This window comes from Malaya genurostris, chromosome 2 (genome assembly GCF_030247185.1).
Source record: "Malaya genurostris strain Urasoe2022 chromosome 2, Malgen_1.1, whole genome shotgun sequence".
Classification (NCBI taxonomy): Eukaryota; Metazoa; Arthropoda; class Insecta; order Diptera; family Culicidae; genus Malaya; species Malaya genurostris.
Window position 1 is genome coordinate 118,433,291 of NC_080571.1, and position 17,214 is coordinate 118,450,504.

General features: G+C 33.2%; 1 protein-coding gene across 5 annotated transcripts in view; it reads left to right on the forward strand.

Moving 5' to 3' along the window:
- LOC131433055 (protein TANC2) overlaps positions 1–17,214 on the forward strand; it is a 199,318-nt gene that overhangs the window by 170,592 nt on the left and 11,512 nt on the right. For all 5 annotated transcript variants that reach the window (XM_058599800.1, XM_058599798.1, XM_058599801.1 and 2 more), the window contains one exon: positions 5,174–5,331. In XM_058599800.1, coding sequence (XP_058455783.1) covers positions 5,174–5,331 — 158 coding nt within the window. The remainder of the gene's footprint in view (positions 1–5,173; positions 5,332–17,214) is intronic.

The following is a 17,214-nucleotide window of genomic DNA, read 5'->3' on the forward strand; positions in this document are numbered from 1 at the left end:
TACTGTTTAGTATAGGAGTTGTCAGAATTTTTCTTGAAATTATTTGTGCTCAACAAAAATACGTTGAACATCACATCACTTTCCAAGGCTTATAGTTCTCAGATAATATTTTATAACTGCACATTTTTCCATTTGGATTTGACATCCTTGAATATTCGTTGTCAGGTTTTGAATCGTCAATTTTTATTATCGATGAGTAATATTTGATACCAGCTGGAATTGGAAATATTTCTCGTTTTCGTTCACTTAGTGATGTAATGACGCCTTTCCCATATCACTCACATTCTCATATATGATAATGTGGTATTCTTCAAAATACTTTAGGGGGACGGGTATAGCATGATGGGTAAATCGATACTTTTCACGCAACTCGCCTGGGTTCGATTCCTTACCCCTCACATAGATTCGGAAAGTTTTTCTGGCCCGAAGAAGCGAATGAGCTTAAGGTTAAAACCTCTATAATCGAAACATAAAAAATACTATAGAAATACTTCCCCGGCGAATGACCAATTATGGTTCAAATCGGGGTAGATAAAAAAAACATTAATAATAATAACTATAGAAATAAAAAAAAGATTGGTGAATGTTATGAAGCTGTTGATCCTGCATATTACACCATGAAATAATGGTTTTAAGAGTTTCGTGATGGTCGAAGCTTCACTACCCCTGATAGTGTCAAAACTACATGAAATGGAACTACATAAAACCGGGAAAACATAAACGACAATAATGATAATGCAGTCACGTACCCAGAGGAGGGGGCCCAAGGGGCCCGGGCCCCTCCCGAAATCAAAAACAGACATTTTTTTTTTATTCAATAATATATTATAATATTAAGGCACACTGCTTAAGCTCTAAGATGCCAAGGGTATTTACTAATCTTAATTACGACTAACTTAAAACTAGAACAGTATCATTATGTAATGTAGTATCGGGGTAGCGGACTCTCGACAATTCAGCTTTCAGCAGGCGAGGTGAATTGAATATTGGGTGAGGGTCTTCCAAATGGCGAATATCCATGTTGGCCGCATCCTTCGGTCCGTGTGGGTCCGCGGGAAACACCCCCAGGGTGAAAAACAGAGATATAATTATTTAAAAGGTCTAAGACATGTGTTGTAGAAATAACAAGCCAGTAAACGCAAAGAAACGTAACACAATAACAGTTCCAGTGTAAAAGTTTAAAATGTCTGTTAAAAACACCCATAAAGGGCACACCGAGAATTAGGTACATAAGCAATCTTCAGTAACATTATTTTTTTATCTTTGGGCCCCTCCCGAAATGAAATCCTGGGTACGGGCCTGTGATAATGCATAAAATCTCGCACATACATAAAAAGACGAACGCAAGCGCACTTCGACTACATGTTTAGTTGGATACATTATTATACACCAGAGAACAGAATGATTATCCGACAGTGGACTGAAGCCGGCATGAGTGTCTCAAAGGAGGCTCAATGTGTCGGAAAGGCCATTGTTGTTTTTCCGAATCAATAATACATCAGCTATTCGTTCGAAGTTAAAATATTTAAAATTCCTGGTTATAAACATTAGGTTAAAATTATTTTCAATTCCTGGTTATACACGAATAATAATTTTAGATTCTTGAATTCAAATTCTCTATTGACTTACGTTTAGCAACTTTTTATAAACTAGATGTGAACAGTATACCGTTTGGTTTCTACAACCTTATTTAACACTGAGATGAAGTTAGGATATTTAACTATAGTTGACCTACAAAATCTATTAGAACTATCAATTATATCAATTATCTACATAAAACAAAGTTTCAGTTTACCTTGAATTCCCCATATAATTTATATGACAAATCCATTCGGAAAATGGGGAAAAATTATAAAATTATTTTGTATGGAATTGGATTTTTTTCATTCAATGCACACACTTAGAAAATTTCGCAGAATTCGGGAATTTTTTACCTAACGCTGAACGTTCGGTAATGAGTTCGGCAATAAAATTGATTACCGCTCGTTCGGTTATTGCTGAATTGTCAAACAACTACCGTCAACTGTAAACCAAATGATAGATTCAATGCTTCGGTAATATTTTGTCTTTGTTAACTTTTGGTTAAAATTTTGAACTTGAATGGATTTAGGGATTTCATAAAACAACATACTTTTCAAGCTTACGATTAGGTTTTTCGGATTTGAATATTTTTCTTAGAAACGAGTGAAGGAAATTCGAACCAGTCGTGACTTGCACCGTGACTATATATCCACGAAAAAATATAAAAAATGTCTGAAAAAATGTAACTTCATTTCCCGGTTGATCGGCATTACGAGCACTTTTTGGAACATCGCACAATCCGTCATGCCCACCAGAAATTACTCTCGAACGAAATGTATTGGCAGCAAGTGGACATGGTGATTTGAAATTATTATTTGCCTATAAGTAAAAAAAGCTTTGAATAGCGTACCTCGTTCTATTCGACGAACCCTCCAAGATATTTTTTTCCGTTTGGTTAATAAAGGCACTTACTGAAAATTTCAATAACTGTTTGACAGTTAGTTTTCACAACAATCAGTATTTACAGTATTCGGTTAGGGGCTGTCCATAAAAGACGTCACGCCGTAAGGGGGACGGGGGTGTTTCATAAAACGTGACCTTTTGTGACAGGGGGAAGGGGGGGAGGTTTTTGGAATGTGACGTCCAATATGTTCAATGAGCGCATTTTTGAAATACCTAATTGTGTTACTGCTTTGCTCTATTTCCTGAAAAAATCTTCACAATAAACGTTCACATTATATATGAAAACGTGTATTTGTTGATGTAAAAGCTTCTTCTTGTAAATTCGGAAATGAATGATGCAGGAAATCATTTCTGTTGTGATCAGCAAAAGTGCACGGAGGAGCGAGTAAATTAGCGAAATTAATAAATTTTGCCGTGCCTGCCGGACGGTATGGTTTTTACCGTACTCGGCGACTATTCAGAGTTACTCCATGAATTGTATATCTATTTACAGAATTCTCTAATGAAAACTTGCGCAAAACTGATCGTCCGGTGAAAATTTGCATAATTGTTGTAAAATGAAATTCATGTACTGAAATATCGGTAATTTCTATTGATTATCGAAAGTTTTCGTCAAAAATATTACCGAATAACGGAATCAAATCTTATTGTGCATGCCTAAGGCTCGTCTATTTTTTTTTGACAAAAAACAGTGCATTTGGGGTAAAAATCAAGAAAACACAGTACATCGACTTTGAAAAAAACAGTACATTTTACAGTTTGCATTTTTCTAAAAATAGTGAATAAAAATCTAAAGCAAATAAATTTGATCAGCATCTTTCGAGGAAAAAATGACATTCGAATACAACTATGCATGTAATGAAAACCACGAAAAAGCCACCGCAGAGACGGGACTCAAACACGTAACTAGCTCCTATCCGGGTAAATTGTTTTGTCAATTAAACTATCCTGCATGTGAAACACACGAAGAAACAGTTTAATTGAACAAAAGAACCAAGCATGTTCAGCTGTGCTCGGGCACCACGGCGTAATCATTTCTCTGTTGCAACCCCTCTGCCTGTTGTTTCAGCGCTCAATTAGTCTGTTTGTTTTTCGTGTCATTCACATACAGGGTAGCTTAGTTGGCAAAACGATTTCCCCGGATAAGACCTAACTACGGGTTCGAGTCCCGTCTCTGCGGTAGCTTTTTTGCGGTTTTCATCACACAGTTGCATTCGCATATCATTTATGCGATCAGATCTGTTTTCCTCGTTAGATACTGATCAAATATAAAACTAGCTCAATACGACTCTATGCCTTAATAAGACGAATCGTTAAAAGCAAATAATTATCAAACGATTTTTTTCATAATCTAATTTTCTTTTTAGGGCATTTTTAAGTTTGACAAAAACTGAAAACTGCACGAATTTTTCATCAAACATTTTTGAGAAGCGTATGATTCTACTTAGTAATTCATTTTCTTACGTTGGCATGTTAGTAGCATTTTCAATCAATTTCACTCGAATCGCATTTCACTTTGTTTATCGCTATAAAATTCTAATTTCCACTGCCACGCCACTATACTTTCACAATACGAATACGCTATTTAAATTACTTTTGCAGTATTTATTAGTTCATTTCAACAAACTTATAAAACGGATACAATGATGAAGACTACAAAAAAGCAGTTCGAAATCGGAATCTGTATTGTAATTATTACACCTTAGTGAAAGTGCAGTGACGTGACAGTGGACAATAGAATCGAATGGTGACAAGGAAAGTGAAATTGGTTTTTAATGATTATTTCCAAGCACGATTAATTTAAAATTACCTCAAAAATAACATGGTGGGCTTTTGGAAAATGATGCATATAGACTGTCATCAACATTTTAAAAGTTTATTGCGTAATATCCAAAAAACAAAATTGCACCAGTCAGAATATTAAGCATTAAGCGCTGAAGCTGATAAATAGCTGTGAGTACATGTTCTACGAATTCTTTTCAGCAAAAACGTGTAGTTATTATTGAATTACATTGTTACGATCTTGTTTAATTTAAATGCGTTTAAGGTCGTTTGGGACCACAAAGATGTCAAGTTCTTACCGTTTTTCCTTTCGTTGTAGAACAACACTAGAATTTGAACATGTCCCACAGAAATATAGACTTCCAAAGAAAGTTAGCCGATAAAATTGAAAATAATAATAATATTTTAGGAGAACATAACAAAAATAAAAATAATTTCAATGAACATTTCCACATACCGTTCGATGATTTTGACATTAGTCATTTGCTGCGAATCCATCGGTTATTCAAATAATTTAAGTAAAACGAAATGAAAGCGTGCTTGTGCTCTATTAGATTAACTCAAAGTACTGAGTTCAATTAATAAATGTAATAAATTTGAAGTGAAATGCGAATCACTTGAGTCCTTTGATAATTTTGCAGTCTGAATGTTGTTCGAGCTCGGGTGATTTCATGTTTGATAGAAATAATGTGTGCCTAGATATGAATTTTGGGACAGCTACTACATAATAGATTCTAATTAAATTCTATATTCAAATGATTGATAAGCTGTCCATGACCACATATGTAATCATTCAAACTATGTACCCCGTATCTTCTAAAATTTCGGATAATAAATTAGCATAAGATTACAAATAATTAATACATTTCAATCACATTGTTAATTCAACTGTTTTCTTAAATTTCAGACATTATATCCCGGCACGGTGGCTATCTAAGCAGAAATATGCACGGTTACGACACTGGCATCGATAGCACCACGACGCTGTTGAGTCCACTCGGATCGCCACGACCAATTTGCCGATCGCAAGCCAAACTCGGCGGACATCTTTCGCCAACATATCAGGTATGATTCATTTTTCAAATCCTCATAATGATTTTCATTTATTTTGCAACACCTTGTCATGACCAATATCAGCCGATATTCATCATCGCAGTTATTACCGTGCTCTGTGTTCAATGATAAATACATCAATCTGCGCTCCTAGTAGATAATTGCTGTACATGACCTTAGGCTTAATTAACTCCTTGGTGGATAGACTCGCCGTCGGCGGTTAGCCTTAAAACACAGCGACGAAAAATTCCAAATCGAGACAACGGAGATCTTAATTTCTCGTTATGTAAGATTTCTTAAACGTTACTAATATTCTGATTGGCTTCGCTCAGCGATTAGTTTATTATCTTATGGTGGCTATGATCATCATACAAAATATTCAGTCAGATAGCTTGTCACTGGCTTTTTCCAAGCAATTATGACGTTGTAAGTCAGATAACTAGTGTCCTGACCTTTTTGCTCTACAGTGTAACAGCAAAACTCAACGTTCGCTTACCTCCAAAATGATAGATGACCGTTACAAAGTCGTAAATTAATTTTGGCCATGAAATCGTACAACTCCAGTTTAGGCTGCCGTTTGCATTTGATGTCTATCTGATCCGTCCTAACTCATTACAAAAGCGGAGAGCCATTATTCGCAGGGAAACTAATTGAATCGTGTCTTTTTGCTGGAAAACAGATATATAGTCGCAATTATTGCCGTGTTTGAACATGAAATATTGACGCGTTTAACCATTAATTGACACTTTTCGTCACGCTTTCTTGAGACTCGATAGAAAAAGGTTAGCAAATGTAGGCTTTTGTCCGCCTCGCCAGATCGTCAAGTCGGCCCAAGCCAGGCTAAGTCAAGACAGTCCCTTGAGCATGATTGCAATGCAAATTACACAGCTCGTTGACGGTAGCTTGACTATTGATGCGGGTTCCATTGCTCAACAAAAACTAAAGGAAACCTAATGTTACATAATCGCTTTAGTAGCAGTGATTGTGTATCTTAATTTGAAATAATGGCATACACTATGACTATGTGTGCTATTATTTGCGTTGAAAAAGGTTCGCAAAATGGGTTTATTGAAAAGCAATCTAAAATCCAAACTATTTATTTCAGTGGACTTCGTTAATCAGTTGAACAGTATTGAACATCCTCGTAAACAAATAAAATTTTACAGCATTTTCAAAATAAAGAAATGGTAGTATGTTTCAGTAAAACTAATCATTTTCATGCCGTTTTCCGATAAGACGTATGCAGTAAAAAAAATTGTTTTTATTCGCCTAACAAGCAACATGTTTTTGTAAAAACTGCTCATAGAATTGAAACAAAAGTTTGTTCGGGCGTGAAATAGCATAGCATTAAAATCGAAATAGTTTAGAGTCAAAATAAAAAGATTTTTTTTTTAAATTTTTGCAGCATCGGTCCAAATGACGGTTTGAAATTTAAAACACACCTCTTCCTGTAGTTCCGGATTACCTTTTATTTGGGACTTTTGTTTGTGCAAATTGGTTGAGTCATCTCGAAGAAAAATGCGTGAGCTCCGTTTTGGAGGTTTTGGACCACTATTTCCGGTACTTAAGGAACTTACATGACAGTAGCATGAACTTACATGACATGGAGCAGTATTGACGACGGCTTGACATTTCAAACCCTTATCACACTATAAATCCGGAACCGTAAATCAGATCCGAAAATTCAGAAATTTTGTATAGGCCTTTCATTCGAATCTACTCAAGAAGATTGAACCGAGGCCCGGTGTGTGTATGTAACATTTTTTTGCACTCACTTTTCTCGGAGATGGCTGAACCGATTCTCATGAAAGGGTCTTGTAACCCCACACAAAGTTCTTGAATTTTATTCGAATCCTACTTCCGGATCCGGATTTACAGGGTCATATGTGCAAATAAAATTAAAATAAGTGCACTCACTTTTCCCAGAGACGGCTGAACCGATTCTTACAAATTTAGATTCAAATGAAAGGTATCATAGTCTCATAAAACTGTTGAATTCCATCCGGATCCGACTTATGTATATATATATATATATATATATATATATATATATATATATATATATATATATATATATATATATATATATATATATATATATATATATATATATATATATATATATATATATATCTCAAAATAACACAAATTGTTATACATATCAACTAAAAAAAATAAATGGAACAAGATTGACCCAATAGACCTGGTCATATATTCCTATTATTAGTTTTGACTTATTCTTTTGATGTTAAGGGGGTCGATTTGGCAATTTTCTCGAATACATGTATTGTAGATTGAATTTACAATACAAAGTGCTGTTGTGTTCCAAACTTTAACTCGAAACCAAGTCTTTAAAATTTGTGGGAAAGATTTAAAAAAATCTACCAAACAGATCGAATCGAAATATTTACAGACTCATTTGTAGATATAACTGAAGGCGTAGCATATTTTCGAAATCTGTTTTTTCTTTCTCATAAAGAAAGGCTTATTACTCAAATATAGTAAATAAATTCCTCTATTTTACAAGTCTAGCAAGTTGATAACCACACAAACTCACATCAGTTATACCGGTCTCCAGACACCGGTTCCGGAAGGAAACATATATATATATATATATATATATATATATATATATATATATATATATATATATATATATATATATATATATATATATATATATATATATATATATATATATATATATATATATATATATATATATATATATATATATATATATATATATATATATATATATATATATATATATATATATATATATATATATATATATATATATATATATATATATATATATATATATATATATATATATATATATATATATATATATATATATATATATATATATATATATATATATATATATATATATATATATATATATATATATATATATATATATATATATATGTTTCCTTCCGGAACCGGTGTCTGGAGACCGGTATAACTGATGTGAGTTTGTGTGGTTATCAACTTGCTAGACTTGTAAAATAGAGGAATTTATTTACTATATTTGAGTAATAAGCCTTTCTTTATGAGAAAGAAAAAACAGATTTCGAAAATATGCTACGCCTTCAGTTATATCTACAAATGAGTCTGTAAATATTTCGATTCGATCTGTTTGGTAGATTTTTTTAAATCTTTCCCACAAATTTTAAAGACTTGGTTTCGAGTTAAAGTTTGGAACACAACAGCACTTTGTATTGTAAATTCAATCTACAATACATGTATTCGAGAAAATTGCCAAATCGACCCCCTTAACATCAAAAGAATAAGTCAAAACTAATAATAGGAATATATGACCAGGTCTATTGGGTCAATCTTGTTCCATTTATTTTTTTTAGTTGATATGTATAACAATTTGTGTTATTTTGAGATTTTAACTAATGAAAACAGTTGAAAGTTAAAACTTATGATAACAATATGATAACAAAATCAGTTATGATGTTTTATTTTCGTTTTTACAAGATTCAAGATAACGTTCATCAATTGGAAAAATGAGTTCTTCCGTTGCTTTATATAGAAATATAATGATCAGAATTTCAAAAAACTAAAACTAGAAACCAAATCACTAAATAAATTATTCATTTAAGAAAAAAATGATTTAGTTTTTCTGTGTTAAATTTGTTATCTAATTTATTACAACTATTGTTATAAATTTCTGCTTTCGGACTTCTGTAGTTATATCAAATTCAAACATAATTGTGACACAAACGTTTCAAAATCTGTTACGGTTTGTTCCCGCTAGAGTCTTTTTTGTTATGATTTTTGTTAGTTTAACAGCTTACCAGCCAAAAATATTTCAAAATTTGTTACAAAATATTTCTGAAATAAAATACTCCAGTTATTATAATACTGTTATTACCATCTGATCGGGTTTTTAATCAATGTTATCTTTTTCAAGAGCGATACAATCATTTAAGCGCTTCTCTAACTTCTCGATGCCGTACTTATAGAAGAATTTGTCTTTTGTCTCAAAATAGGTTAGACATTCTACAATCGCTTTTCCATTTGGAAGAAAATTTTAACCAACAAGCATTTTTTTTAAATCAGTGAAAAGTCATTAGTCAGTATTCGCTAAGAATAGTTTTTCCTTTCACAAGATAGACGATGAAGATTATACCATGTGCATCCCAAAGTACTGAACCCATAACCTTACCAGCTTTGTACATGGTTCACTGCAGCCCACTCAGATCATGATTGTGTCGAGCCCGAAGTGACGTAATGGATCCATATTTCATCCATTGTTACATATCGACGCAGAAAACCTAATGTATTTATTTTAAACAAAACCGCTCTGAATCACCAACACGTTGTTGTTTTTTTATCGACCCACTATGAAAGAGCTCTCTCATGCATAATTGTAAACACACTGCCTTCTGATATGTTTACGGCCTCAGCTATCTTACGAAATTTCAATTCACGATTAGATATATTTTAATTGAGGGCTATTTTGATATTTCCTGGTTTATACTGCTTACTTTTCTATTTTGATATGTTCTACGGATGTTCAGCGTCATCCAAGAACTTCATTGAGAACAGGTCTTAATATCTTCACGTGCAATCAGCTTGTATAACATGTTCAATGCTGTTTATAGTTGTGGTTTTTCATGCTATTGAGCATGGATCGAGTACAAGAATTTCGTTAATGCACTTGGTTACCGCAGGAGATCTAAACGCTTATGCTCCATGTAGTTATTGGTTGAACAAGAACATCCTCTTAATTCGGCATTGATCACATTGATTGAATGTAATACAACGAATATGGAACCGATAATCTTTACATTGGTTAATCTTAATGCCTACATTCAAAGACCTATAAATACATATAGTACCACGAGTACATACAGCACTTAAGCGTCAAGTCACCAGCTACGCGCGTATTCACCGATTTCTTTTTTTCCAGAGTTTTTTAGTATGTTAGGCATCTAACTCTGAAAAAAATCACTGGATTCTATAAAAATGAAACAATTCAGTAATGTACCCAATATTCCCAATATTCCATTCCCAATATTCCGTTTACTGAACCATGTAGGATTCATTCGTTAATCAAATTCGGGTGAATTAGGGTTCTAGTGTATTATTTTAAATATGATAACGAATAGAGGTCTTGTTTTAAAAATTAAGAGAAAATTTGTCGTGGCTTAATTCGATTCCACAACACATTTGCCATCGATTATTTAACCATTTCTGTTCGTTTCTCAAGAGTTGAATGAAATTGTTTTATGATGAAATGATGAAATTATTTTATTTTATCACTGTTAGTATTTCACTATTTAATCCTCTTAAATCTGAGTCAAGAGGTGCGTTTCAGAAATACTGCGAACAAAATAAACAGTGCTAAGTATTTGATACATTAAATCATAATTTATTCTAATTGTTCCTTAGATACACATAAACTACCTCATTTGTTTCAATCAGCTTGAATAATTGGCATTTCAAAAGTATACCATTCTGCTAGATGTTAGTATGGTATGAATTAAGTGCATAATCTTACGAGCGTTATAGAAACGCATTAAAATTAAATGCACCCTCAATGTCATCACCTAGGTGCATAATTTACTCACTCTGATTGCACATTCGCATATATGCACAAAAATGGAGATTTCATGCTAAATCAGGTGTTGGGCGCCATAAACATGCACCGCTGAGGCAAGGTAGCCACCGCTGACCGTTTGCGCAGGTAGGCCAAGTGTCACATCAATCAAACTAAATGTAGCGATCATTTATACGCACGTTTCATGCTGTACATGATCAATTTAGGTAGACAGCAAATCTATCTGTACATTTTGCTAGCGTGACGAGAGAATGTTAAAAATGTGTGCAGTGATAGGAGATGCCATTACCTTGTTTGAAACGCAAAAGTTCTTCCATGAAATTGTTTCTAATGATCTGAATGCTGCAGCAAAATTATACTGTTTTATGTATATCTCGTTTGAACTATAAGAAGTTAATTCAATGTGATCTTATAAATTTTGTTTGATCCTCTTAACAAGGGTCTAAAGCTATACCTGAATTCAATACATATATTGTTATAACAATAAGCTGCTATCGCAAAGCGAATACATCGACACTGACCAATGAATGAAAAAGTCTATCCAAATTGACTATTCCGAATAAAAAAGACTCATTGTATCAATTTATTCCATGTGATTGGAATCGGTAAACTATGCGCGGTAATTCACACCTTTGCTTGATCATTTGTAGTAGCTACTATGTCATTTGTATGCGAAGAAGAAAAAACACTCAAGTAAACAGACTATTGTTCTACTCATTGAAACCATTGGCGGTTGCGCAATCGAGCCTCCATGCTTATGGTATCATTAGGGGTTCATTTGAACAAAATTGTAGCCCTGTTCACTTATTGCGCTAACCTACATATTTTCACAGTAGCTTGTAAATTGCAACACAACTTTGAGTAAACTTTGGATTTTGCTCATTGATTAACAGTGTTCCGAAGGATTTGGTTTATTGGAATTCAGGGTAGCTTACTGTAAAGGTTGAAATGTTGCGATGCACGTGGGTAAACTGCCAGAATTTTGACAAAGTGATCATCATTATATCTTGAAACACTAGTTAGTAGTCTTCAGCCGTCTCGACTTGAATCATCTATGACGAACAGAAGATTGTGCTAGCACTAAGTGAGTTGTTTATATAAAATGACAGTGTGCTATTTACTACAGAATTTTAAAAATAAAAAATAATAATACTATTTCACCTAATATTATCGAAATATTCGGACCGAATATAAAATTCACACATTTCGTTCGAGTTTTCCTTGCAAAACATTACTCGATCGAAAACAAACGAAAATTTACATCAGATTAAAATATTCCGAATCCAATTATTATTATGACAAATGGCATTATGCCAAATGACCATTATGCCAAATGCCCATTATACCAAATAACTGTTATGCCAAATAACCATTATGTCAAACGACGTTATACCAAACGGTATTATGCCAAACGGGCTGTAAAAATCTGTAAATTTTGATAAAATCTGTGTTCTATGACACAGAATCTGCGTGGAAAAATAGGCAAAAAATCTGTGGTTTTACAGAAAAATCTGTGAATATGGTAACTCTGTCGCCACCATTGCATACATAATTCTGAAAATTAAGTTGCGTTTCTAATTAATGAAAACATAAGTTATTTAGTTTACACATTTTATTTTCATACTCAATCATAAGATTCAAGTGTAATTTTTGCAATCATTCTAAAAATATGTTTATAAATAAGTTTTCTTACAAATGGCGTAACTTAACTTTTATTCCAGTGATTCAGTACCCTAATATGCGTTGGAAATCTACAGCTTCAGAATCAGTATGTGTCGTTTAGCTAAAGCGTCCTTTCCATTGTAAGAAAAGTATGTACATTTTTACAATGGAAATTTTGAGTTTCGTGGTGAATGAAGTGTTGTTATGGGGAGTTATTTAAATCAGAGGTGGAAATAAGCCCATTTTGAGCATGAAAATGTGAATCAAGATTTCCGATTGTGAATCAAAAAACCGAACACCGCGAATTAAAAAAGTTGGGTAACAAAACTAAAATTGCGATTATATTTTGAATTGTGGGAAATGAAATTGAAGACCTTTTTAATTTATAAGCAAAATCAAAAATTTTCTTATCAAAATCATTCGTTTTAAAATTTATTATAATATCTATAATAAGTATGTGATATGAAAAGATAATACTGACAATTTTTATTTACTGTGAATCAAAAAATTTGCTGACCCCTGATTTGAATATGATAAAAACAACCGCCGAAATTTATCGTATTTTCGTGGAAGTGTATGGTGAGCATGTTCTAGCTGAGCGAGTTGTTTGTACGGTTCAGAAGTAGCAATTTTGAGTTGTAAAACGAAGAACGAGTCGGAACACCACCAAAGTTTGAAGATGAAGAATTACAGGAATTGCTCGATCAAGACACGTTACAAATTAACTCGAAGTTACTAAACCAGCAATTTGCTAACGTTTAAAAACAAAGGGAATAAACCGAAAGGTAGGCAATTGGATGCCATATGAATTAAACCCAAGGGACGTTGAACTCCGTTTATTTACTTGCGGACAAATACTTCAATGGTACAAAAGAAAAAGTTTTTTTCGTCGAACTGTTACTGGCGATGAAAAGAGGATCCATTACCCACCACACGCCGCATTGCTTAGACTTTGCTCCTTCCGATTACTATTTGTTCCGGTCGAGGCAGCTTGGCGTTGCTGACCAGCACTTCTCCAATTATGATCAAGTAAAAAATAGATCGATTCGTGAATTGCTACCAAACCGGTCGATTTGTTGAGAAAGATAAGAAAAAGTAGTGGCTAGCGATGGACAACATTTTGAATATTGACTTTGTAACTATTTTTTGTCAATAAAGTTTCAAATATTGAAAAAAAAAACGGCACGAACTTATTTATACTTCCAATACAAATAATTTGGATTACAATGAAATATATATTCCCAAATACATAACTACAGCGATGATGTAGATAATATAGCGTTAATTCAAAATTCCAGTTTAAATGAAGTATCAAAGCAGAATAACAAAAAGGTTACACGTTTCTCTGTCGATATTCGAAAAGATTTATTTCCGTACACAGAAGCAATATGAATCAGCTGTCACATCGTATGTAATGTATATCGCGAACGGTAGCATCGCTGGAATACGGTATAATTTTTCTTCTTTTCTCGTCCGCGCAAAACATGGTATCCTACCTGGTAATCGCCAAAATTGGACATGACGGAGAAACGAGTAATGCAACTTTTGGCTGAAACGGGGTACATTTATGGGTTCTTCTTCGTGCTCACCCACCACCACCCCTGGCCAAACAAGTAATACATTTTGACCACATCTGTCGTAGAGTGACCAGTGTCAAATAGACAAGTCTGTATCATACTTAACATGATAATTGAAAATTAGTGAAAATATGGTAACAATATGTGCAAATAAAGCTACACAGACGATACCTGTGATAATAGATCTCTTTATACTTTAATAAATTGCATGAAAATAACGTTGTTATTATGATATTCATATCTATTATATTTTACAATCTCTAGGATTTGATAAATTAAGCGACTGGTGACTACAAAGACTAGCGTTCCCGAATCAATCGCGCTCACCTACATTCGCTGCAATTGTTTGTTACGAACAGTCACCCTATAGTACATGCAATGTATGGCGACGTCTGATCAGTCGAGCCCGTCGTAAAAGTCGGCAGCTCACTGCTGGATTCCTTGTATCTGAGCAAAAATTGAGAACGAGTCAATTTGTTTTAGTTTTAGATACTCTTACTGGTACAGAATTGGAATCTGTCCATATACAGTAATAATTTATCAGAGAAAACGATCAGTTAACAAAAAAAATTCGCATATTTAAGAACGGAAATATTCCCCAGAAACCTAATTCGATTGAATGAAATTAAGTGCAGACGAATTGTTTGTTAGATTTTCTTACAATTCTGCCATTTCTGACTGCGGCCTTTTTCAAGGAAAATTTTGTCATATTGTTTATATAGCTGTCATTTATCGCCAACAATGTAAAATCTGGTGGATTTATGATGGTCCATATTGTAGGCAGGATTTTGAATTCGAATGAAACTGTTAATAAATACCTAATTCGTTCAAATTCAGAAGCTCGGGTACGACGAATCAATCACGGTATTTAAATACCGACGGGTAGGAAATATCAGATTTATTTTCAATGCAGAAAATATTACTTCAATTGGTAGGTTTCGACAATTGTTGATTGATGAATTGCCGACAATAGCAGTCAACAAAGTCGGAAAAGGAACTCACTTTCTTGTCCCATAAACTTCCAATGAATTTTATTGATATTCAGTTCGGCGAATCCGGTTCTTAATTGTATGTGAATTTGTAATGATTACTGTACGGTTTGTTTTAAATTTTAAAGTTAAGTATTTTGACGAATTCTATAGTAATGTGCAAGTTTATGAGAAACGTACTATCCTACCAATTAGTGTACCGCGCTAGAGAAAGACAGAAATATTTGCCAAAAAAATATATTTTAGTTGCATTGATATTCATTATGAAGTATAAATAGTATATAAAAAAATTACCACTTGAAACACTGATATAGCACTCAGAAAAACTTGCAAGTAAAACATTTTTAATAATTCTAGAGAATGATATTCAAATGCATTGGAGTTAATACGACTACTCGCTTCAATGATTACTAAAAAAAATTAGAGGGTTGTATGCAAGACACGACCGATCACGATTACATTAAAATAAAATAATTCTAAGGTACCCATAATAAATAGAAAAATAAACATAACGATGGATGTACTAAAAGTTACAAATTACAAACTTGCTCTACTCTACTTTCTTTCAGAACAATTGATTCTATATTTTATGCTGTCAACAAATTTTTACATTTGAAATATCCTTTAAATGAAAGTCTATTATGATGATTTCAAAGTTACTTAAAAGAATTAATTTTGATGAGTCGATATCATATTAGGATTTCAATCTGATGTTGCTATCATCATCAAATATCAATTTGTTCTAATTTTGATGTTAGACTTTACTCGGGAAGGTTGTCAAAGGCATCAATCAGACCTGGTGGAATAAGATAGCTAAAACGATGGACGAAGAAGGTGTGCGCCGCCTAATGAGCTGTGTTACAGGAAAAATTCGAGAATTCCTTCGAAACCATGACCAATAATTTTATCCGTATTTTTTCTTAAAAGTATGAAGAAAACGCTACATTCATATAAAAAAGATCTTGAATTCAATAATAAATAACTGAAATACAGGCAATTGTCTTTGTTCCAATTCTATCTGATGCAAGTTTTAGGTTACACGATTATTGTTTGGTTTAATAATAGGATCTGAGGGATTATGCTGAGAGACAGTTTTTTTATATCGTTTATAAGATAGTTCTTTGTATTTAGCCACATTTGATGACAAATAATTATCTATGATTATCATCATTACACAACTTTATACTAAATTTATTTGCGCGCCATCGTGTTGTTCGTATGTAAATGGAGATTTCAGTATGCAAACTACCCGTTGACAAATTAAAACGTTTTTAAACTTTTTCGAATCAAGTTAAATGAGACAAATTTATCAATAAATCACAAAGATACAAGCGCTTCAAATTAGCTTCGAAAAATCTATCGCCGATAATTCTAAGTTGGCCTGCTAGTTACCGGAGAATCAAGATAAGCCATGGGTAAACTAAAGCAGAAATGTATTCGGGCATATATTTATAGATTCCCTTTTGTGCTATAGTTCATACTGCGCAAATCGGACGAGAGTTTGACATCATTCACTGAGACTGTCATTGGTTCGTGAAAACATAGGACAATTAAATCCAATCTTTCAATGGTATGCAATTGAAATACTAAATCACGTTACCGCATAAGTTTAAGTTAAATGTTTTCGAATCGATTGGTAGGTAAATTATATAAATTCATCAACAAATGACTGAGTTCTAAGCGTTATGATTTATGATAGAAAAAGATTCCGCGGTTATTTTTGCATTTTTTTAAACTGTTAGGGCATATTCAGGAGTGTTCTAGTTCTAGATGCATAATTTATGTCAGTTTTAAAATTTAAATCTAGAAATTAAAACAAAATAAACTGGCAGCCCCAACAGCGTTTTATCTGTGTTTCAAATACAGAAAAAATAGAACGGCAATATATACCAGTTTTAAATTTGACAGTAGAACTGGTCGAATAAATAAAACTAAAACGGATTGCTGGGGATACGTTTGTTTCAGTTTCATTTACATTATAGACCACCCATATGAATCTTGCAGCTGCTCTTAGCAAAAGTTAGCAAAAGCGACAATCCAACAAGCGAACGCATATACAATCTAGTCATCACCTCACCTCATT